At 37.9% G+C, this 23,079-nt stretch overlaps 2 protein-coding genes across 2 annotated transcripts; one reads left to right on the plus strand and one right to left on the minus strand.

The window, feature by feature from the left end:
* Positions 1–8,631: 8,631 nt before the first annotated feature.
* On the minus strand, positions 8,632–13,252 carry cisd1 (CDGSH iron sulfur domain 1). The gene is made up of 3 exons (XM_088915576.1): positions 13,135–13,252; positions 11,714–11,919; positions 8,632–10,610 (listed from the first exon to the last, which is right to left on the minus strand). Exons 1-3 carry the CDS (start codon positions 13,157–13,159, stop codon positions 10,521–10,523), a joined length of 321 nt encoding a protein of 106 aa, XP_088771702.1. The 5' UTR covers positions 13,160–13,252; the 3' UTR covers positions 8,632–10,520.
* An 803-nt stretch (positions 13,253–14,055) lies between these two features.
* On the plus strand, positions 14,056–22,257 carry ube2d1b (ubiquitin-conjugating enzyme E2D 1b). Its single transcript, XM_088916536.1, has 7 exons — positions 14,056–14,242; positions 16,752–16,815; positions 16,908–16,939; positions 19,655–19,732; positions 19,836–19,941; positions 20,632–20,725; positions 21,759–22,257. The coding sequence occupies exons 1-7, from the start codon at positions 14,219–14,221 to the stop codon at positions 21,802–21,804; spliced, it is 444 nt and encodes a 147-aa protein (XP_088772662.1). The 5' UTR covers positions 14,056–14,218; the 3' UTR covers positions 21,805–22,257.
* The last annotated feature ends 822 nt before the right edge of the window (positions 22,258–23,079 follow it).

The following is a 23,079-nucleotide window of genomic DNA, read 5'->3' on the forward strand; positions in this document are numbered from 1 at the left end:
AGGTTTGCGGCATTTTCCCCTACTGTCGTAACCCCTTGCACATGCTTTGGAAGTCTTACTGTTGCCAGTACTGTCGTAATCCACACGCTCATGTAACGTGCGGGGAGCTATCTGCCGTGTGTGACAATAAATATGCTAAAAGAGCTGAGAATTATGTAAGTCTTTCTTAAGTTTATTCAGTGGAAAGTGGTTGAAAGTAAGCAGTTAAATAGTAACTACTATTGATGATAAAAAACATGATCGCAGGCAACAATTTTGGATTACGGGACAACGGATCTTTAGAGAATCTCACTTAATTTCCATCGTGTGTTCTTCAACTCAACAGTGTAATAATGTAATCTATAAACTACAGTATACTAATAGAGCATTAATTCAAAATTTGTCTTCAATAAAAATTTAGTAAAACGTTTTTAGCAGACTGTTGAAAATACGTATATTTGTAGTACCCTAAACACCCGCTGACCTGGGTTGGGCCACCTTACGCAAAGAAAACGGCTGTTGGTTACAACCGGTATGAAATAAGTACTGTGCTGCCAAATTGAGTCTTCTATGATTTTTTAGCTACATTTATTACAATTATACACAGTTCCTTTATATATATTTCTATAGGGAATGCAGAATTGATCAAATAGAATTCAAAGATTCATAGAATAGGTCTGAGTAAACATCTGTTGTACACGTTTGAGGATATTGTCTTGGGCAGTCTTCTATTGACTTATTATAATTATGTTTTTAATTATTTACTTTCATTTAATGATGTATAAATCGGTGTTTGGCAAATTATTTTCTTGTGTCGAGAAAGGGGTGTTATTTTGATCTAGGAAGAAGTAAATGTTTACTCCATGCTGAAAAGAGAAGAAACACAACTTTTCGGCTGCGGAGCCTTCTTCGGGTGTTATTTTGATCTATAAAAGTTTATTGTTCTTAATTTATTTGCCGTTCCAAGGGTGGCTTTATATAAATTGGGTAATGTTGGTCTTTATGGTCCACACCATTCAACAAATTCTCCCGATTTTTAAGTGGATTATGCACATTTTGTTTCTTTGATTCTGTTCTCTTTTGCTCTTTTTGGGACGTTATTAATTTAAGATCATTTAAATTTTCACGAGGAATATGCTTTGAGTCTTTTTAAAAATAGACTCGCCGAGGTATCACCGATTGTAGTGAAATAGTTAAGATGGTTTAAGTGTCGGAACTTCATGGCCCCTTGGGTCACTTTTTCGTCTACAAAATCTAACGTGTTACAGTGTGTGTACGGATTGATAACTCACGGTTTTAGTCAAATGTATATTAGTTTCAAGAGTTTGTGTCTGAACAAAATAAACGTTAAACTACTGGACTTTATACCTGAACGTTTGCTTTGCTGAGATTTTCATATACAGGTATATTGTAGACGAATTGATTTTGCGCTTAGACCTAGCAGAGCAGGACGTTTATTATTTACACGCTTTTTTTAGAAGTGTCTTGAGTACTAGCCAGCGGGCGTGCGTTTGAAAGAATTTTAAAAAGCTTGAGAAAACAGCAGAACAAAAATCTAAATCTTTCTGAATGTGTGACAAGGGTAAATATTTTTTAAAAAGGAGAAACCAGTTTTGTGTACAAAACTAGATTCCCAGGCACTATTCTAAACCTGCTAGAAGTCAGGGAGCCAGAGGCAATTCAAACAGTCTTGGAACAGTTTTGTTTTGAGCTCTGAAACAGGGTGAATGTTCTACTAAGCTGGTTAGAGATTATTTGGATTTTATTATTAGTGTTACTTTTCACTGAAAACAAGGTGGTAATTCTGTTATGCTGTGTTTAATAATTCACCGTGCGCCTTACATTATTCATTTACATGACGGTGTTACGCCTGACACTTTTCTCAAAGGAAACGACATGAAGACATTGTAGTGTGATACATATGCAAGGTGATACGAAAGTGAAAGTCCTCAGAAAACAGTCGATGGTTGAGATTTTATTTGCCACATGGCTTCTGAATTTAAGCAAACTGAAGTTTTTTTCCTCAAGATAAAGGCAGACCTAGAAGTGGGCATTCCATGTGGCCTTCTTATTATCTGGGTAATGTGTATTTTCAGTTTGGCTCAGTGATACAATAGCTGGCTGTTAGCCTGTGGTGGAAGCATACCATAACCAGAAGAGAGAGATGGAATGTATCCTTGGTAAAGAAACAGTTTATATAGAGTCCAAAGGTTTTTTTGCTAGATGAAGCAATGTAATGGTATTACATCACTCACTGGGCCTGATTAAAATGTGAATTGCTGTTTCAGTGTAAGACCTCTGTATTGTTATTACTGATTAGAAAATGCAGGCTGAAGACGTTGGCAGATATCCTGGAATAGAGATAACTACATTTACTGTGCAAAGCCTTAGCTATTGCAATGCCTGCATTCAGTTTTTCTGACAACAAAAGCACATTCAGAGTTTGATTTTAAAAAGAAAAAGAAAAAGAAACAAATAGCCTGAGTGAAAGATTATGTAGGGCTCACATGGTTCCTCAGATGTATTCTTATGTATTGTTACAAAATAGAGTAAATATCAAGATATTTAATGACACCGGCTTTTTATGGAAATAATAAAGTTAATATTTTCACCCTTTTACATTAGGGGATTTCTGAGCATTACACACTGTGAGGTTCCTTTTACTCTTCAGCACACTTCTGATGAGGAAATAATAATGAGGCCCAAACTTAGACAAACAGACAAATCCCTTTTAAAAATAACTTCCATAGCTGTGCAACACACACTACAGACAGATACTGTATGTACAATCAGTGGGTTCCAGAGTCCTACTTTATTTATACCCAGGCAATTGCACAATTCTGTCCTTGTAAATATACCACAGAGCATTTGAGACAAATAGAGGAATAAAAATCTGCTTCCAAATAAAAATTAAATCTATCCAAGACTTCCTGTTCTAACAATGCATCATTAAAATATGAGAGACTAAATGGTTTTTATCCAGAAGCTTCCACTATATAGGAAATCCTAATTTCCTAAAAAAAAAATAAAAGAGCATGTTCTCTTGTAATAATACTCAGATTACCTAGGAAGAATTGGGTTCCCAGTCTGGTAAGAAAAAGGATCTCTCCCAGTCGCATCTAAGGAGATGATGTATGATAATTATGTTTATGGTGATAAGGATGACGATTGATGAGGTTTGTTCTCCCTTCTTTCCTTTTTTCCCATCCACTCCTCTTCCTGTTATCCCTTTCCTCCTCCTCCATGTCTGCTCCTGCTCCCGTAGTTATGCATCTGTCTTGATGACCACCCTAAGAATGGCCCAGTCAATGTTGAGTGTTTGTTCTTTGATACAGCAGTAAAGTGAATTACTGTACAGCACAGTTCACTAGGCAGAGTAAATCATTAGGAACATCCTTTGATCATTTTTGTCTTCTTCCAAGTTTACTTGCCTCATAACACAAGGACTGCTACCTAAATGCCACCTGATAATACCCATTGTTCAACAATGTCAAAGCAAACTAATCAAGCTAGGAGTTACAGAAGTTGCTGACCTGGTTAGAACTCAGCTGTAAAGTGAGTTTTAAAAATCTGCTGCCAAGCAGTCACAACAATGTAGTTATTGTAAATTTGTGTTGGAAAGAAAAATATAATTACTGTAGCAACTGAATTAGAGTTTTTGATATTGTCGAACACATTTCATTTAGCAGAATACAAAAACCGTCAAACCTTTTTTTAAAGAACATGCAGTTTTGTAAAAACTAAATTTTTATATGCACTGAACAGCAGCGATATGCACTCCTGGCTCTGGATGGCTGTAGTCCACCTGAGTTTATTAGAAACTTCCAGTCTTCACGGAGTAAATGTCTGGAAATAGTGGGTATAATTAATTAACTGTGTGAATAATTGGTTCAAATTAAGTCATCAAAAATCCAGGGTGAAATCAAAACCAAGAGACTGGTGGCCCTCCAGGACTAGGAATGAATATTGCGCAGAATATTTTAAGATGAGTTAGAAAGGAAATGTGGATTATTTAATTTTTAAAAAGGCTATTTCAAATAATATATACAGTATGTGCGGCAATGCATTATTTGATATTAAAAAGGAAAATCATAAAATATACCACTGAAAATACACTTATAAAATAAGTAAGTGTTAAGAATATCTTTTTGTTTGTGAATGGACATAAATCACAAAGAAAAAAGCTGTGATACTCATTAACCATCTCTTAAATTCTGAGGCAGTATGAAACGAGGGAAGGTTCCTTGTCTGTGTTAAGGCTTTGGCTCCATCTGTGGAAACAAGGGTTGTGGATTCAAATCCCCACTGAGGATGCTGCTGTTGTTGTGAGTGGGGCGCTTCCCTCAGATTACTCTAATAAACACTCGGCTTGTGCTCAATTGACTTACCTAGTAAAACTGTGGAACCAAAATAAAGCTTATGGTGTCCTTTTTGGGAGAAGAAATTAGTGTATTAAATTTGTTCTCAGAAATAAGTTTAAAAGTTCTAAATAGCATGTTTGTGGTTATTTCAATAGATAATTTTACAGACTGAAAAAATGGGTGTGGGGCGGCAGGAATCCAGAATCAAGCGGACGTTTAAGTCTATATAGAACGGCCAGTGTCTCCATAAGGGTAATTTAATACATTCATCTGTCCTTGTTCCTAAGCTTCTCATTGATCAGAAGTCCTTGCCTTACATAGACACTTATTACTTAGTTCATTACAGTAATTAATTACTCATTAATTAGCAGTTCAGAGGTGACATGGGATTGCGAGACATGCCTGGTCCTGGACTTAGAGGGGGTCTCTAGAAAAGGGTGTGAAAACACAGTGCATCCTTCCCCTTGGCCATCTGCATACAGCCAGTTGAGCAATGAGCCCTGAAGAGTGCACTGTGCCCACACCCTAGACATCAAAGAGACAAGTAAAGGTTTATTCCATGCTGAAAAGAGAAGAAAGGAAACAGTGTTTCAACTGTGGAATAGACCTTTACTTTTTCCTTTGCAGCCTACGCATTCTGACGTAGCTCCCTACTTGAACTACTATCAAAGAGACACCAGTACCCCTCCCTCATCCCCCCCCCCCCCACCCCCCATTGAGGGGGGATCAACAGAGAGCTGAGGCAGAAGGCTGCAGAATCATTTCCTCCCCAAAACTAGACTAAACTAGAGAAAAACAGAGTGGGGTGGGTGGAGGGAACATGAGAGTTCAGGACTGCTGGGACAAACAGGAACCAAAGACCACCCAGAATGTCTTCACTGTGGTGTAAGCAGGTACGCTGTCTTGTCTGGTCAGTGGGTACACTGGTGCTTCTGAGAGATCTAAAGAACCTGTTGTGGCAGGAACAAAGGGTCCTAGAGCAGTCCCAGCATTTAGGGGTCACAATTCCGTGACAGTCATTATCTGAATGATAAAAGCATTTTCCTAGGCTGTGGTTTAAAAAGAGATTGGAACCTAATGTGAATCTGTTTTAAGAACTTTCTACAGGCATGGTAGGTAAATCATCCTGGGTTCCAATCCTGTAAGATATTTCCAAACAGCTCTAAATTTGATCAAACGTATATATAAGTTATAGTTAAATATACATGGTGCCTGATATTTCATTCTAGGCTGTCTCCAGAATCTGCACACAAAGAACCATTTCGTTAAGTTAATAAAATAAGTTTTTTTTTATATTAACGCAAATCTATGAGGTAAAGCTCACTAATTGTGCAGTTGACCTAGGCCAGCGTGAAAACATACTACCTCATATTTATTGTTAAAATATACTCAGTTTTCCTTTTGGTAATTGCATTAATTAGAGGATTTTGTATATCTTGTCCCAAAAGTCGCAAAGTCTCAGGCATTGTTTATCCTTTTATGTCAGTGAACGATGCAGTGAGGATGGGAACAGTTTCCAGAGATAATGCAAAGTATAAATGCCTCAAAGGTATTTGAAAAGTTTATACACGTAGCAAATTGCATAATTCCCGTTGTTGTCGCCCCCAATAGTGTATATCGATCGAATGAAATATGTGAAAAGTGGTTCAGCTTTCCTATTGCACTTTATGATGTATTTGTAATGCTCTACTATACTACCAGTGGTAAGTTTGTCCGTTTTGCTACCTTTAACCTGAGATCCATGGGTTTTCATGGTTTTTACAGAATTGTTTTTCACACAATGGGAGAAAGTACGACCCTGCGTCTGTTGATATTTGAATTTAACTTTTAAAATGGGGCTTTCTTGTCAGTTTATTGCAACCACCTAATTAAGAAGAACCGTAATTGACAAAATTGCATATTTATCTTGTGCGGGATCAGATTCATCTTGCCTTCTCAGAAGAGTAATTTCCTTTGTAATGTCATTATTTAAGTTTATTCTAATTGCAAAATGCGATCTGGCTCTCATAAACACAGAATTATAAACTACTATCGGGATGATCTCCGCCAGACCTCAGTACAAAGATTCAGCTAAACTCAGTGGAAGAACACATTACTCAAAACAACTTCGTGCTCTCACTTCATGAACCAATTATAGGAAGATCGCGGAATATATTCTCTTGTATGTGATTATAAAATGAATGGTGCATTGGGCAGTACGCCGAAAGCAACACAAGAGTGAGAAACTACGTATGAGGTGGTGTTTGAGTAAAATACCATTTTATTATTTCTTGAGGACTCACAAAGCTCAAGATTAATTCCCTTTCGCCAACACCTTCAAATGATGAGATTTTCTTGTGTGTGGACAAAACGGAACCCTGTAGTTCGTTTCAGTGAAGGTTTTTTCTGCAAAAAAAAACGTTCAGCGAAAGAAGTTACTGTTGCGATCGTTGAGAATCGCAGCGTTTACCCAATAGCATCTGCTAGACGATTACGTATGGCAGGGCATTTGAGTCAGGTTGCGCATTTGCAAAACACAAAGAAAATATGATGATGATGAATGGTTCAATATCTGTCTCAACAACAGCGCCTTGGGAAACACTTTATCTTTTTGACAAGTATTTCTAATTTTGAAAATAAAAATAAAAAAATCAAAATCTATTGTTGTTTCTACATCGTAAGGTCCATTCACCAAATATGAAGGAGAGATGTTTTCTGAAATTATGGACTAAAAAAGGAAAAAAAAATCGCGCGGTGCTAAAAAAAATTGCAGAAAACCAGAGTGCCCTCTGGTGGACGATGAAACTTTAATTGAAAGGAAAACCGTGTACCGCAGATGTGTCAAGTGACTCCGAGAAGCAGGTACTGTACTGTAGGTCTTGGCGGTGGTAAAGGTAATTGAATCTAAGATGACATGGTTGTTAGTTGACACACACACAAGTCCTCTGCTGCCTACACAGACATTCGAGAGGTTTTAGCCCAATTATAAATTTCTGCTTTAAGATGTATACCCTCCTAGTAGATACTAAAACTAAATCCTATTATTCTGTGCTTCTAAGATAAAGAAACAAAATAAAACTGCATTGCAAAGACGCATGCCATCATCCTAAATTTCCCCTTTGAGAAACACAAAAATCGTTCTCTAGAGCAAGAGGGCCAGTGAATCAGCAGGTTTTCTAGAGCTGTTTTAAGCACCAGCACCTGATCCAGTTAAGCCAATAATGACCCATTTCAGGTGACTATAGGGCTAGCAGGACTGAAAGCCTGTAGAAAAACTAGCCCTCTAGAAGCAGAACTGGGAATCCCTGCACTAAGGCTTTTCGAGGGCACTGGCACATTTTAACAGTCTTACTACATGTCCTCATCCAGTGGAAATATTCCTAAACATTGTTTTAAAATACTGTGCCTTGTATGTCATCCAATAAGCACGCACTTCATTGCAGTTCAGTGCTGATATACATTGATTTCTTTCAAAAGCACCAAGTCCAGAATCCCTAACCCATACAAACAAAAAGGAATTTGAGTTTGCAAGGAATAACAAGATCCGATAGCATTTATAGAGAAGTCAGGCTTAAGAAGCGCTGGCTTAACCTGCTTGGCTAAGGATGGACCACCAGGCCACAGAGAGGCTGTCACACAGTGAGGAGATAGTGTTGTCTCAGGGAGAGATGCAAGTAACAGGTACTGGTACTGTTAAATTAGGTGAAATAAAGACACAGGATACAGTTAGCTATGGTTTCTGCTCTTCCTCATTTACTTCTGAGGGAACATGCAACATATACTTGACTGTTTACCTGTGTCGACATTCTAAACTTATGTCAAACTCAAGGAGTACAGGTTGTGATTTCTAACAGATGCATATTGCATTTTCTTATCCTTTTTAATACTTGGTACTTGTCAAGTATACATGGGTACTTGTCCCTTAAACAACATCAATTACATTTTTTTTTTTATGTGCATCACATTAGAAAGGTGTAGCTGTTCATTTTAGGGAAATAACACTATAGAGGCTCAGGAATCCGAGTAACACAGATGAAGGAGAACTAGGTCATCTATCGTTTTAGGTTTTGTTATGGTTATGGTCTCCATTTGATCAGTTTCATTTGTTTAAAAATATCGGTAAGAGGAGAAAATTAACTCCCAGTGAAAAAAAAAACTAAACAGGAAAAGAGCTTGTATTTTTAAGACACAAGCACACAAAAATGATCCAACGTAAACAGATTGTAAGTGTAAAAAGCCCATCTTTGAACTTAAAGCTGGATCCACTGTTAACTATTCTACTATTTAAGGGTAAAAAGCCACTTAGAGAAACTAGTCTCAATGCTGTTTTATTACAAATGTCCATGTAAATCAGTTTTTATTTGCCATTGCATGAGAAAAGCATTTTATGCTTTTTTGAAACACTTAACACACTGGAACGTTCATGATTTACATTAATCATTAACTCAACCTCATCTGAGGCTTCAAACCTGTTACTGTACCATTCACACCATCTCACCAGAAAAAAAAACAACTAATGGTTCAAACATAAATCAATGAAAGGTTTTGACAAGTAAAAACTTAAATAAATAATTACAATTTTGAAAAGAACACACAGAACTATTAATTTTTTCCCATACATATACATCTGTAGACATGGTAATTTGTCAAAACTGTATGAAGAGTTGCTCATAAGCCTGTTCATTTTCCTGCATTCAATGCACACTGTAGCTTTTCCAAACACCTAACCTGAAGCTGAAGGAACTCAAAAAAAGGCAGCAATCTTTATTAACCAAAACAAAACCACGAGGTAAACATCCAAGGCCATAGTTGTGTCAAATAAAGGCAATGACACATGCCAATGCAAGAAAACAGCACCTTATTTCACAAAGACACTGCTTCTCGGTGAATCACAGCAACTCTAATTCACAGATTTTATAATTCTCAGATTACATTAAAATAATAGTGTACATATTTTTGAGACCTTAAAAACAATAAATTCTTTACCTGGCAATCCAATTGTATTTAATTTAAAAAATGCACTTTATATGGCCATTGGGCATACATGTTAAAATAAATATAGTCCTTGCCCGTACTGTTTCACAAACACTAAACATCTACAGTGATCATTTATGAAAGTCTGCACATTGGACATATATTTCTAGTTTTGGGTATGTTGGTATAACAGACCGTACGACCATTTTAAAATCCGGATCAGATCCATAAAGTGCATTTTAGCTCAAGCTTATTGTGATACACACTAAAATGAAATGGTACCAGTGTCATAACCTCCTGCAAACAGTACACCATATATATCTTTACCTGGATAGCTTAATCTTCTACAAACTGCTATTCGATTTCTTTTTCAAACACCTCATACACCCTTTCCTCAAATCTCTCACTTTCTTCTTAAATTAAATATAAATGGAGGTCTTCTCATCTTAAAAGCAATTTGCAAAACATTGTCAGCCAAAGGAGAAATATGATTTAGTGTAGATATGTTAAGTTGACCAATCAATAAATGATTTACCAGCTTTTAAAAAATTACTGTTTTGAAAATACATCTTTTGAATATACTTATTGTTTAAGCCATTTTAAAAGTAGTGTATTCTAGTAAATTAAGCCTCATTATACTAAAAGGAAAGACCCGTCTTTTTAGTTTAATCTGCATTTCCAAAATCCTTCAGTTTTTCAACAGAGGTAAGATACATGTAGTGAAAAATGAATCTAAAAAGGTTCAAACAAGATTAATCCTCACAAATCTTTAAAGTAATGATTTCATATGCTGGGTGAACACTGTAGAGTTATTTTATAAATTGCTTATTTTAAATTGCCCACTATCAAAAGTTACATAAATCATTTTCAGAAACCCAATACTTGCCGTTTAAGCTATGAATTTGCAATAACATGTCTCCTTTTGAGTATCAAAAATGGAGTCTTGTTTTAGAACCAGCTTACAGAATTGTTACCAATGTAAACTCAACAGGGTTCCCACTTTCCCAGCTTTGATGAATCAACAATCACACCAACAACGTAAGTTTTTCAAATCACATATAGATGTGCTACTGTAGTGTTAACGAACCCACATAAGATAGATACTGACCAAATATGCATACAATGGCATATACTGGATCCTTGCAATTAAGACTCCAATAAACTGCATCTACAAGCAAACAACAGTGCATCTGTAGTAGCATTTGTAGGAAGAGAATTCATGATTCTTCATGCTTCCTTTCGTTTCACGATGAGAGGGCCAACATTATCCCCAGTCTCCTCATTATGTTTTGTATGGGAACCATCACACAACGGGAACTGAGATTAAAAAAACAAAAACAAAAGGTTAACAAAGACATTAGACAGCCCATAAATCTATGTAAGCACAGCTTTATTTTGCCAAGTAATTTAAATAATAGCCTATACTCCGTATTAATTACAAACATGTGTATATTTAGACTTCATTACTCTTTTATTGGCAAAAAGAGGAATTCCTTCTCATTATGAGACAATAAACATGACTTACATTACATGACGCTTATCAAGAACACTACATATATTTTGTTGGTTTACAAACCACTGTCTATCTCCAGGCTAAACTGTGCTCCCACAAAAACTAAAACTATACAGTAACTCATTCACTACTGGGACTAGACTCCATGGCTTGGCATTAGAAAGTCCAAAACTGGGTCGTTAGCAGAATATTTTAATTTGGGTACTAAGTACTGCTGAACTTAACGGGCACAGTAATTGAGAGGGCCATAAATTTGTAGCGTAAGGAAAACATTTACTCCATGGGAAGAGTTTTGGCAAAATCTCTTAGTACCACATCACATGATAACGATCCTGCAGTATCTTGTAATAAGGGAAGTTTTACTTAACTATAGGCTGTACTATACCCTAAAAAAAATATAGATATGTGCAATCTGATAACTGTTGGTAAAAATAATACAAGCATCCAGAAGGATATCAAAATGGATTAAAAGAGAATAAAACTCTGAACCTGCTTTATATAAATGCAAGTGTTTTAAGGGAAAAAAACACTATTATAAATGGCAATTACTTTGGCAGCTCATAGCCTATCACATAAGTAATATATGTGATAGGGAAAGAAGATAAACTGCCCATCTCACACTGAAGCTGCCTAGATCACTAGATCAAGGACAAAGGACATTCCTTCAGTGTCCTGCAGGTTTTACAGGTACATTCTACTGTACACAGTAGGTGATTTTGACCTAAGAGAGACTGAAATTTGACTTCTCACCCAGGTAATTAGTTCAATAATGAAATAAAGGACAGAGATGGAGTGAAAGCCAGTGAGGCCTGTGGCCTCTGAGGACTGTAGCCACCAGCCTTACCCAGGACGCAGTGAATGCAGTGTCAGCGCTAGGCGTGGCATTCATCGGTTTGGCTGTCCCTACCTTCTTGGACCTCCAGCACCGGCAGTACACCGCCTTGTCCCCCAGGTCCTCGATATCGAAGGCATGGACAACCTTCGGGTTGTCCTTCTGGATGTCCAGGTTGACCCTGTCCTTGCAGCACTTCTCCTTCGAGAAGAAGGTCTTGTAAGCCAGGAAGCCAACTGCCACGGTTCCAGCAGCCAGAGACACGGCCGCTATCAGCTCAGCTGCAGGAGAAAGAAGGAAGAAGAGAAGCGAGAAGACCATGGTCAGCAAATTGTTAATTCACAGATTCATCATTTCCGATTGGTCCTCCAGCTTCCACTGCGCACAGGTACCATGAAAAACAGTCGTTTAGGTGGGTGGCTGCGTCAGCATGCGTAGGCTGCAACGGAACAAGTAAGAGGTTTATTCCATGCTGAAAAGAGAAAGGAAACAAGGCCGAAGCGTTGTGATCTCTTTCTTCTCTTTTCAGCATGGAATAAACCTATGACTTGTTCCTTTGCATGAAATACATTACTACTGCTGTGGGACCGCAGTGTGGAATAGTGATTAACACTCCTGACAGGAGGGCCAAGGTCACCAGCCCTGGGTGAGACACTGCGGTTGTGTACTTGAACACGGCCCGTCACTCAGACTGCTGCAATAAAATGTCCTGTTGTATAAACTGGCGACTTTCCATCCAGGTTGTTACAGTAAAAACACCAGGAACAGAGCCCCATAGCCTGCTCTCCTTGTGCACAGCTGTTTAAACCTACAGCAAACAGCCACATAATACCAGCTGTGTCTCAGCAGGTCGTCTATGTGATGAGGCAGGCCTAAAAACCATCATTTTACACAAGAGCAAGTCAACCCCCTTCCACAATCCTTTTTAAAATATCAACAAGTGCATAAGAGTGACCCTGCTGTACAATTCCTGTCAGACATTTCAACTAACAACTAGGCTACACCTTTTCTAGTGTTTAAGGTATTCTACTTACTAATTATCCTACTAAACCAAGAAGTTTCTTGCCCCAGCCGCAATTCACAAGAAAAAAAACGTCAAGGTGATTTTTTCGTGGAAGTGGACGTAAATCGTCAGTTTCTACAGCTATCAGTTAAAATTCCACCTTGACAACCAAGCGATTGTAATTCTGCAGTGCTAACCTCGTCTGTCCTTTCCTTTTTATTTTTTTTTCACCTGCGACGTTTTTGCATTAATGCGGCGTGGATATCGCAGTGTCTCTCTGTCTGCATGCCAAGGTGCTCTGTCAACCTCATGGCTGTCGTTTTACCTTGGGGCCTGGGAATTGTTTTCTCCTTTCATCTTTATAATTAAGGGAAAAAAATAATTTAAAACAAACAACAGAAACAAAACTGTGTATACCCCGCGTGTTTAACGAACAACATAAGTGACCCCCCCGTCGCCCTGAACAGAAAAAGTGTACCAAGAAATCCCCTACCTTTCGGCAGAGTTTTGGAGCTCATGTCTGTTTCTATAGCACTCAACTCTTTCTCCTTATCATAAGGTCAGTCGCTTCTGAAACATCCGCAAGAACCAGTTCACAGTCACATGACGCCAATCGCTGACGTAATTCTGACGTGTTAAAGGGAGAGGAGGGTTCTTAAAGTGACACCACACACACCTGCAAAGAGATTATTGAAACGGGTTTTGTGTGACTCGAATAAAAGTTGGAAAAACAATCTTTTGTCTTATTTTAGTTCAGAAAATTTAGTTCAGAAAAGTTCAAAAGTAATTTGACCACCAATTTATATTAAATTACAGTTATTTACTATTATTTCCCTTAGCACTTCACTGCTGATCTTAATCCATTTATAGAGTGCTCGTTTTATTGTTTTGGAATAGACAGCTGCGCAATCTTGTACATGTATCTACGATATTAACAATTTTCTACCATTATCATAGATGAAGATAATATTTTTAATGCTGCATTGGTATAGATAGAAATCGTGTGATCACAAATTACAAAGTTTCATGTTTTTGTCCTAAAATACTAAAGGATTATGTTCTACAGATGATTTTTAATGTGTAAACAGATATTAGTTGAAAATTTAAAAAGGCGCTTTCAGATTTCTATAGTTCCAGTACACCCAGGAATTGACAGTATTTATGAGCAATCTATTTATGTATTTTGTTTGAAGAAAATAATGAACTGTAAATAAAAGGATAAAGAAATTTCAAACTAGAATATAATATGAGGAGATTTTCTTTCTTCAAAATGTACCTAGTTAAAGATTAACCTCTAATAACGAAGAGGAAAATGTTTTTAATTGGAATTTAAAGATTTTGATTTAAAAAGCGATGCCCCTTTAAGAAAGAAAAAACTTCACTTACCAGAATGCATCGGTATTCATGCTTCCCTGAACAAAAAGCGGAAACAAAAGAAATCAAAAATCCTAAAACACACCCTTAGCGAGCGGCGGAGAGAAATAGAAAGTATCTGGGTGCTTTCTTCGGTAGGAATTTAGAAACGTCACGGAGAAAACAGACGGTAATTCGGTTTAGGTTACCAGACCCGGGTCGCTATGGCTTTGAAAAGAATACAGAAGGTAAGTCGGAAAAGGAACAGGATTGCTTAACAATACAATAACGTTGGTGATACTGCAATTGTCCAGTACACAACAATGGTTGAACATCTAGAAACTACACCACAACAAAGGCCCTTCACAAAACAGGGAAATTGTCCATTTGAAGAGCCTCCTATAAAATCCTCGTCGCCGGAGCCGGTATAAATGTAGCCGTGTTTTTGTGTAGAATAGCTGGACACCAGGTTAAAATGGGACTGGGGCTTACCAAACGTGTTCTGGGGAGAATTGGATTTGATTTAAACATACTAAAGGTTATATGGTTAAGATTGTCGTAAATAGATTGTTTTTCCTTTCTGCTAATAAAGATACACAGTGTTTAAGCCATTGGGTATTTCGGGTTCTTTGAACGAACAAGGACGACAGAATCATTTCTGTTTCGACGTTGTTTCCTTGTTCGCCAAGGGGTCAGTTTGATCACACTTTGTTGTACCGTAATGAATTTTGCTGGGATATGCACGCTCTTCGCACAACTGCACAGATACCGTAAGAGCCCAGTGGCTTCCGTTCCTGCAATTTAATGGTAAACTTCGCTTTTTCATAGCATCCTTTCCAAAAATGTATTTGGAATTAAGAAAGGGTGAGGGAGTCGGTCTTAATTCCCGTTTTAAGCATAGCTACTTTGTTTCCAATATACAGCAGATGTACGTACGAGTGTTATTCGTACGGAAGGTTTAGACCTTATGCGTAGGAAGCAGCTTTACATCGTGTGTTTTATTGGATTTTGCGATTTGCTAGGCCTATCGCTAGTTTTTTCTTTCTTTCTTGGTTAGGCCTTTATAAAAGGCTTTGAAGCTCGCACGTGTTATAACACCTTCTGATCCTGGAATCCGAATCGCTACGTCGTATGAATCTCGATTATGCTTATTAGTATTATTGAACCTTTTCCCGTAAATCGATATATTCGCCACGATCACGTCACTTCATGGTGGTTTGTATTGTACAGTAGTTGGGTTTTCACTTCAGTGTGTTACCGGGACGGGATGTTCTTCGTTTCACATGAGAACGAAGAACCGAATGCTGTTACCCCGGTGATGTCAGCGATGAGGCTGAGCACTCAGATATTATCTTTGCATAACAGATTATGCAACACTAACTCTCCGTGGTTATGTCTGTGGTGTTCCTAACCCTTTCTTGGGACATGATATTAGTAGGTTGTGATGCTCTGTCATTCATGTTACAAACAAGTACTGATCCCTTAACAATAAAAGATTGTAATTCATAAGGACCCGCTGTATTATACTTGTCCAAAAATATCTAGACTCAGTACCTTGGGTTTGATACCAGTAGGCCCCTGCATATAGTCGTACTAAGTCATAAAAATCATGCCATTACTACTTTTGATTCCATTTTAATAAAGTTTGAGATGGCATGAACAGAAATGTTAAAGCTGTGTTATTGTAGTACATAAAGTCCTGAGAAGAAACTGGACAAAGCAGTTATTCATCAGAGGGTAACTGAATATGTGAAAAGCCCCAATGCAGGTTGTCCAATGAGAGGTGGAGAATCACAGTAGTAGAAGCATGGCTGGTGGCTTTCTGGGAGCTGAACTGGGATGGTAACACATTAACACATCTGTGCCGATGGTGTCGCACCCCACAAACCATGAACGAGGTTATCTCTAGAACACAAAGGACAGCATGCTGTGTGCCATACAGCAGTGTACATCTTTTTGGTTTATTGTAAATCATTTTAAAAGGTGGTATGGAAAAGAAAAGGTATCTTACTGTCTGTATTTGATACGTGTTAATTCCAGTTTGATCAAGATAAATCTTAATAAAAGGGTTTTGTCCCTGAAGTAGTTTCCTTGAGTGATCTGTTTTTCCTAGTGAGAATATTTATAGCCCAAATACAGGTTAATGCTAAATAGATTATTGAAATGGATTTGTGTGGGTAGGGGGTGTAGGTGTTAAAAGGAAGCTGAATGATTCCACTTTTTATTAATACAGAAACACTCGTCAGCATAGTTTCACTTACAATAAGCAAATGCACTGACATTCAGAAGAGCACTGCGATGGCTGCTTTTAGGATGTGTATTTGAAGCAAGGTTCTTATTTCCAGCCTCTAAACAATAAGTGGATGCCCCCCAGGAATGCAGCTTGGCACCCCCAATAAAGCATCCTTTCCCAATTGCACAATTGTCCTGTTCCTTAAAGCCTTTCATGTTTTCTTTTAATTTGTAATGCTTGGCTTCTGCATTGCAGTTAATATTAAGATGCGAGATCTTTTGATTACGCTGTAATCACTGTTGTGCATTTCGTCTGCGATGCATCTGCTAGATGAAACCAGAACCCAACCATACTGGATGCTAAGTATTTATCAGACCATCTAATGGGTTGAGGAGACTTAGGGTGCTGGACACCAGGGGGTAAAAACCACTCAAGTTCTGACTGTTTTGAGAAGCTGCAGTGTGGCTCTGAGGGTCGAGTTGTTGAGGAAAAATTCACATTTCTGTTTTTCCTCGTGGTTTCAGGAGCTACACGACCTGCAGCGGGATCCTCCCGCACAGTGCTCGGCCGGGCCGGTTGGGGATGACTGTAAGTTTCCTCCGGGCGCTCTCGCCTGCTTTAGACCTCGTTAATAACATGGAGGACGCTCACGATTCTCTTCTTCTCCTTCTTCTTTTCAGTATTTCACTGGCAGGCCACAATAATGGGACCCGTAAGTATGTTGTCGATGGTGGCTAGAATTTCCTCGCGATAGTGCCTGGGCTGGGATATTCTGCTTGCGCAATGAGAGCAGATGGCAGGTTTGGGTATCTGGCTTGCTGTTTCAGAGATCGCGATAGATGTGAGCTGTGTATGTGTATTTCCCTTGAGAAGGAGAGATGTAAAACAAAGTGTTACTGGCACATGTAGTATTCCTGGTGTACCAGGAGTGGTGTTAAGAGCAGATTGTTTTTGTCTTCTAGTATGGCAAGGCATGTTGCACTTTTTCATCAAAAGGCAGATGTCAGCCAGACATTTTCTGCCAGAACTCTCGGATAGTGACTGAGTTTTTTTCTCCCCCTTACTTGAAAAGTGTGTATAGGCCTGACAGCTCTTCCAAGACCTGGGTATCATTCTTCAGCAACAGATGCGTTTAACCTTGAATAAAGGCAGTTATTGACAGCAAACCAATGTAACCTACCTAGAAAACACCAGTCAGTGCTTTTGAGTGTGTCAGAGAGAGTTGCGTGGAGGTTCATGTATTTCATTACTAGTGCAGAATTTGTATTATGATTTGTCCTGGCAAGAAAGACAGAAGTAACTGAAGGACTGAGGAATGTGTACAGTTGATGTATTTCTCTACAAAATATTACTTTCTACAGAATTTTGGAGAAAGTTTTACTTTATTTTAAAAGAGAGGTTTTGAATTTTAGACATTTTCACTGGATATAACGTTCTTATGGGGAAAAAAAGAACTTTTTTTGCTCAAAACAGGTTTTTCCTCTTTGATGTTCATGTCCACTTGACTACCTCAAGGCTCTGTAGCTCTGTTACCACACACAATTTGAGAGACTCCCTAGAACTCTTGTATTTGATCACTGTAGAATCGCCAATTATTTATGATAGAGGTTTAAATGGGCAGCTGCCTCTATGTGCATTAGCTGCCAAGGAACAAGTAAAGCTTAATTCCACACTGAAAAGAAGTAAAGCAATGGCTCAGCTGTTGAGCCAAAATTCAGGTGTGTAATTCAGCTCATTATGATATTCCCACTTAATACTGAATTGTACCTACGTCTCATCTCAAAGTGACAAAGCCTGAGATCACACAGAGATCATGAGAAAGTGCAGACAGATTTCATCTGATCTGTCCTCTCCTTGAGCCTCCTCTTTTTTTACATGCTACAATCTGTCCTTACCCCACAATAACGTCCGCACCAGCCTGGCAGGGCCTGGGAGATCGCTGTGTTCACTGGGAGCTTCTCTGGGAACAGGGAGAGAGCCCTGGCCAGCTAACCCTTACTGCTCTTCCAGCGGCACTCATTTGGCTGAGCTCCTGGAATCCTGGCCCAGGCTCGAACCTGCGCTCAGAGAAATACCTTTACCGGCTGAGCCTCCCAGGAGCTCTGCTGTCCATACAACACACTTTTTTTTTAGTGCAGCCTTTATTCAAATATTATCTAGAAGGTAAGGAATGCAGATCCATCAAAAAAGTCTCTTCAAGATGAGATTAGCTGGATTCTTTTTGATTTTCATGAAGGTACTGAATGGTGGGCGTGTAATAGGATTGTCACTGTTTATTAATACTGAAAGTTATCACATTATATAAGTAACCCTTTGCAGTCTGGTACATACCTAGAAATGTGTGGCAGTGAAGAAAGTGGGCTTGTCTAAAGAAGCTAATATGACCCACTTTTAGGCATATATTACCTGAGTTTTGTAAATTGATTTGGCAAGTGTAGGATTAGACTTATATTTTTGGTATTTGTATGTTTAGTTTATGGTGTGCAAAACTTTTAAATCGAAACATCTGTAAGGGTAGAGTGAGTGACTAGCATGTCTTTTATTTTGAAGTGATTTGGGTGGGGGGGGGGGTTGATACTGATACCTAAAGGAATTCCAAGATGAACAATGTGTCATCATAGATCATTTAATATTTTTGCTTAATTGTTCACCTGCGTCCGGTAAAATGTAGAAACTATATTTACAAAGGCCTTAATGATGTTTTATGCCATTTAATTACTATTTTTTCACAAAAACAAGGTTTGTTCCATATTAAACTGTTACATGTAAAACGTTTTTTGTCACAAAGGTCATGGTACACATTTACAGCGCCTTATATTTTAAAACATCTTTACATACTGTATGATGGACAGTTTTTAAACTTGCATTGGAAGATAAATCTCTTCTATGATAATTGTTTGTACTTTTGTGCTGAATATGTATCTCGCGACCAAGATCACTTTGAGGAATTCATATGAGATTTATATTTGTTTTGCGTACAAAATAGATTTTTTGCGTACAATTAAAAAAACAAATCTGTGAATAATGTAGTTTCATGTAATGAATTGTTTTTACTTTGTTGTTAAATATCCAACGACCTGTCTCTGTAAATGTTTGAAGCCTTGGTAGTATGCTGTGGCACTTCTAACCTGGCAGATGTTACTAAATTGATTAAGGTACTTAAAGAGAGAAACGGCTTAAAATGTAACCTGCTTGATCCTTGTATCATTTCACTGGTGGTCTCAGGGTTAGTTGGACCACTTGCGCAGAACAAACACGGTCTCAGATGGGCTCACGGTGTGCAGTGAAGTCATGTACTGTAGAAAGTGGGTTTTGTGGGGGCTGTCCACCACATGGCATTTCGAGGTTCGCAAAACCTCATCCTTCAATGGGATACGTGGCATTTCATTTCATTTCATTTTTTTCATTGCAATGTTTCTTCCTCTAGAGTGACAGCCCATACCAAGGGGGGGTGTTCTTCCTCACAATCCATTTTCCCACGGACTACCCCTTTAAACCACCAAAGGTTAGGAAAACAGCTTTGCCGTTTTCTATTAAAATGTTTTTATCAAGGTGATCTATTTTAATTTCGGGCTGACCAAGATGAATGCATTTTTCTCTTTCAATAGGTAGCATTCACAACAAAAATCTATCACCCAAATATAAATAGTAATGGGAGCATTTGCTTGGACATTTTGAGGTCACAATGGTCCCCTGCACTGACAGTATCAAAAGGTAAGATTGATCTGGCTTTGGATGGTTCCGTTTTGTTTTCATTTTGGGGAAAAAAACTAAATCTTAAGTTATTCTACATTATCACACATTGTGTAGTCTCATTGTTTTCATTATATAAGTGATTTAAGCTGGTATTGTTCACTTTATTGCTTATCTCCCCAACAACAAGACGGTCAACATGGATACATGTGTATCGTAGCCCTGAAGAACTGAATGGTTTCTTGCAATTTGCAAGAAAAGAGTGAAGAAAAAAATCTGCTTTAGCGGCTTTGCTTTAGAATTGTGTTGACTATGAGAAATATCATTCTATTAATTTGAATAATATTGTCAGGCAGTGCTGTAGAATTATATTGAAAGTTCAAGTTAGATCTTGCTAACACAAAAGGAAATGGTTTTTAAAGCCTAAAAGCCTCACAGACAGTTCCTGTCTGAGTGTCTCGTTTAACCCCTTGTTCTTACAGGACGTGGTCTTCTAGATCGATGTAAACAAGAACACTAAGTACATGTGCTTTGGTAGCTTTTCTGTTCAGGAAAGAATGAAGCCTATGTTCACACTGTTTACAGTACACTGCCTGTATACTGTAAAGTCTTTACTTCAGCTTGTGTCACAAGTAAGAAATAAAGAAGATGCTATTATGAAATTGAAAGATTCACATCTTCGAATTTAACTTGAAAAACCCTGTTTTCCAGTTTTATTGTCCATATGTTCATTGCTTTGTGACCCCAATCCTGATGACCCCCTAGTTCCAGATATAGCACACATCTACAAGTCAGACAAAGAAAAGTGAGTACAGATGACATTTACAACATCCTAATACTTGGGGAAAAAATATTTAACATGCTTCCACGTTGATGTTTGTTATGTGCTATAAAAAGTCATGTATTGTTTAAATAAGTCTGTATATAAGCTTTGGATTCTCTGTAAGATCACCTGTGCTTTTATTTGCATCATTTTAAACCTGACTGAGGACTCAGTGGACCTAAGACTCCTGTGGGCTTACAGAAATGTAAAGAGATGAAGATCACATCTCTTGTGTGCAAATGACCTCTCGGTAGAGGGTTTCAATGTGAAGTTGTGCCCTGAAATGCAGACTAGACTCCAGTGGAAGGAAGTAAACATTATTTTTTTAAAAGAGAAGTAACAGTGGACTGTAATATTGCCAGAATGCTTATCCACCTTATTATAATTGGTTATGCAGCGTCATCAGTACTTAGGGTAAAATAACATGGCCTGAGCAATTGCAAAGTAAATCTTGGCCAAGTAGGCTGTAAAGAACACGGAACACAAAAGAATGTATTTATTTGTGAGAATCAGTACAATGTTTGACTTTACAAAGAGGTGGGACAGTTAACAGCTCTGAGAGTCTGGGATGTTTTCCAGCCAGAGCACCTTGTGTCTGGAGTTTGCAAGTTGTCCATGTGGTTTAGCCTGTGTGCTCTGATTTCTTCCCATAGCCCAGAGACATGGTGTCCAGGGTTCTGGCATCACTGAATCGCCCCTCCCGCCTTTCTTCTGTGTCCTGAGACTGGCTTCCCCTTCAGGGTGGGCTTGTGCTGGGTTAGACTCACTGCAAACTACAACCCTCTAAGCATACAGCGCCACTTCTGAAAACTGCATGGACTTTACAAAGAAAAAATGTTGTATGTTATATGTTGTATGTTAAGAGTTTGAAGACTGGGAGGAGTGTTTTGCAATTGTTTGGTGTGAATTAAAGAACTGGAACTCTGGTCTTCCAGCATGACAAGCAGCAACTTCCAATTAACCTGTCTGCCTTCTTGGTGCATTTTTCTAATTTGATTTCTCTTTGTTCTTCTAGATACAACAGACTAGCAAGAGAATGGACCCAGAAGTATGCAATGTAAAGACCTAACAGAAGATTTTTAAGTCACAAAGCACTGTAAATTCTAGAATCTAAAAAAGTTAAATTAGGTAATATTATTGAACATGGTGTACTGTTAACATTTATCATTAAAACAATTGCCATTAACTAATGGAGAATTAGTATTTTACAGGAAAAGACTCCTTTGTCCACAAATTACACAAAAAGGCTTAACAGATTTTGTGCATTGCAGACTTTTTTTTTTAATTTAGCACTTCTGTTTTTCTTGGTCTATAAATCCCATTAAAACTAAATTGTAATGCAGCTTTATTGCTGTGGTCACCCATGAGTTTAGGAAAATAAAAATTTCATTAAAAACATTTTTTTCTTCCTGTAGGTAATTTCTAATTTTTCTTTTAGAGATTTTTATTGTATAGTATATATGCTATACTGAATCTATTTTTATTATTTTGCATTAAAAGCGGAAAAAAATAAATCTGCAATGTTGTGAATTTGCTACTTTTGTCCACATTGACACCTGCCATATTTTACATTGGTCGTCCTCTACCTCTGTTGTGTCTCTGCACTTTTGATTGCCACCATATTATATAACAGATCTTCTAATCGTTATTTCAATGCGAAATGTTCATGTGGATGTATGCTATTGAAAAGCAAAACTGCAGCCTTTTGCAGAAAGTATCTAAAGGCAGGTGGCATTACATACTTCTCTTCTAAATAGAACATAAGAAATTGTTTTAAAGGCAGTTAATTACCATTTAACTCAGGTCTTAAGCTCAATTCCTATAGACCCAGTTTCTTCTGGGTTTTGTTCCACTTGAGCTCTCTTGCATAGTTGCTGTAATTACTGTATTAAACTGCATTATTGTAATTTCTTACCAGGCTCAGTAGTGTTTTGTAGGTAACGGTATATTTCATGAGTGCTTTGAGTACACATTTGTAAAAGACATGTTGACTACCCAAACTGAAACAAAAACCAGAAGAAATGGATTCTGTGACACGAGTTTAAAGGATGGTTTCACACGAAAGTAAATGCAGAAAACCAGAAGTCATAAATGTAAGCATTGAATTGGCTTTTGTGTTACAATCCATCAGTGCATTCTCAAAAAAATCATTTTGGATAACTCACCTGCTTTAAGTTGGAAAAATCAGTCGGGGTGTCTTTTCTGTAAGTTTCATTGAGTCACTTGTGGACTGTACTGAACAGAGTGTACAAGCAGCCCTGTAATTGTATTTTCAGATACTGGACAGTAGATCTTCAGAGTAAAGTTCTCAGACTTTTTTGCAGCAGCTGTACTTC

The sequence above is a fragment of the Atractosteus spatula genome, chromosome 5 (genome assembly GCF_055471065.1).
Source record: "Atractosteus spatula isolate fAtrSpa1 chromosome 5, fAtrSpa1.hap1, whole genome shotgun sequence".
NCBI classification, from domain to species: Eukaryota; Metazoa; Chordata; class Actinopteri; order Semionotiformes; family Lepisosteidae; genus Atractosteus; species Atractosteus spatula.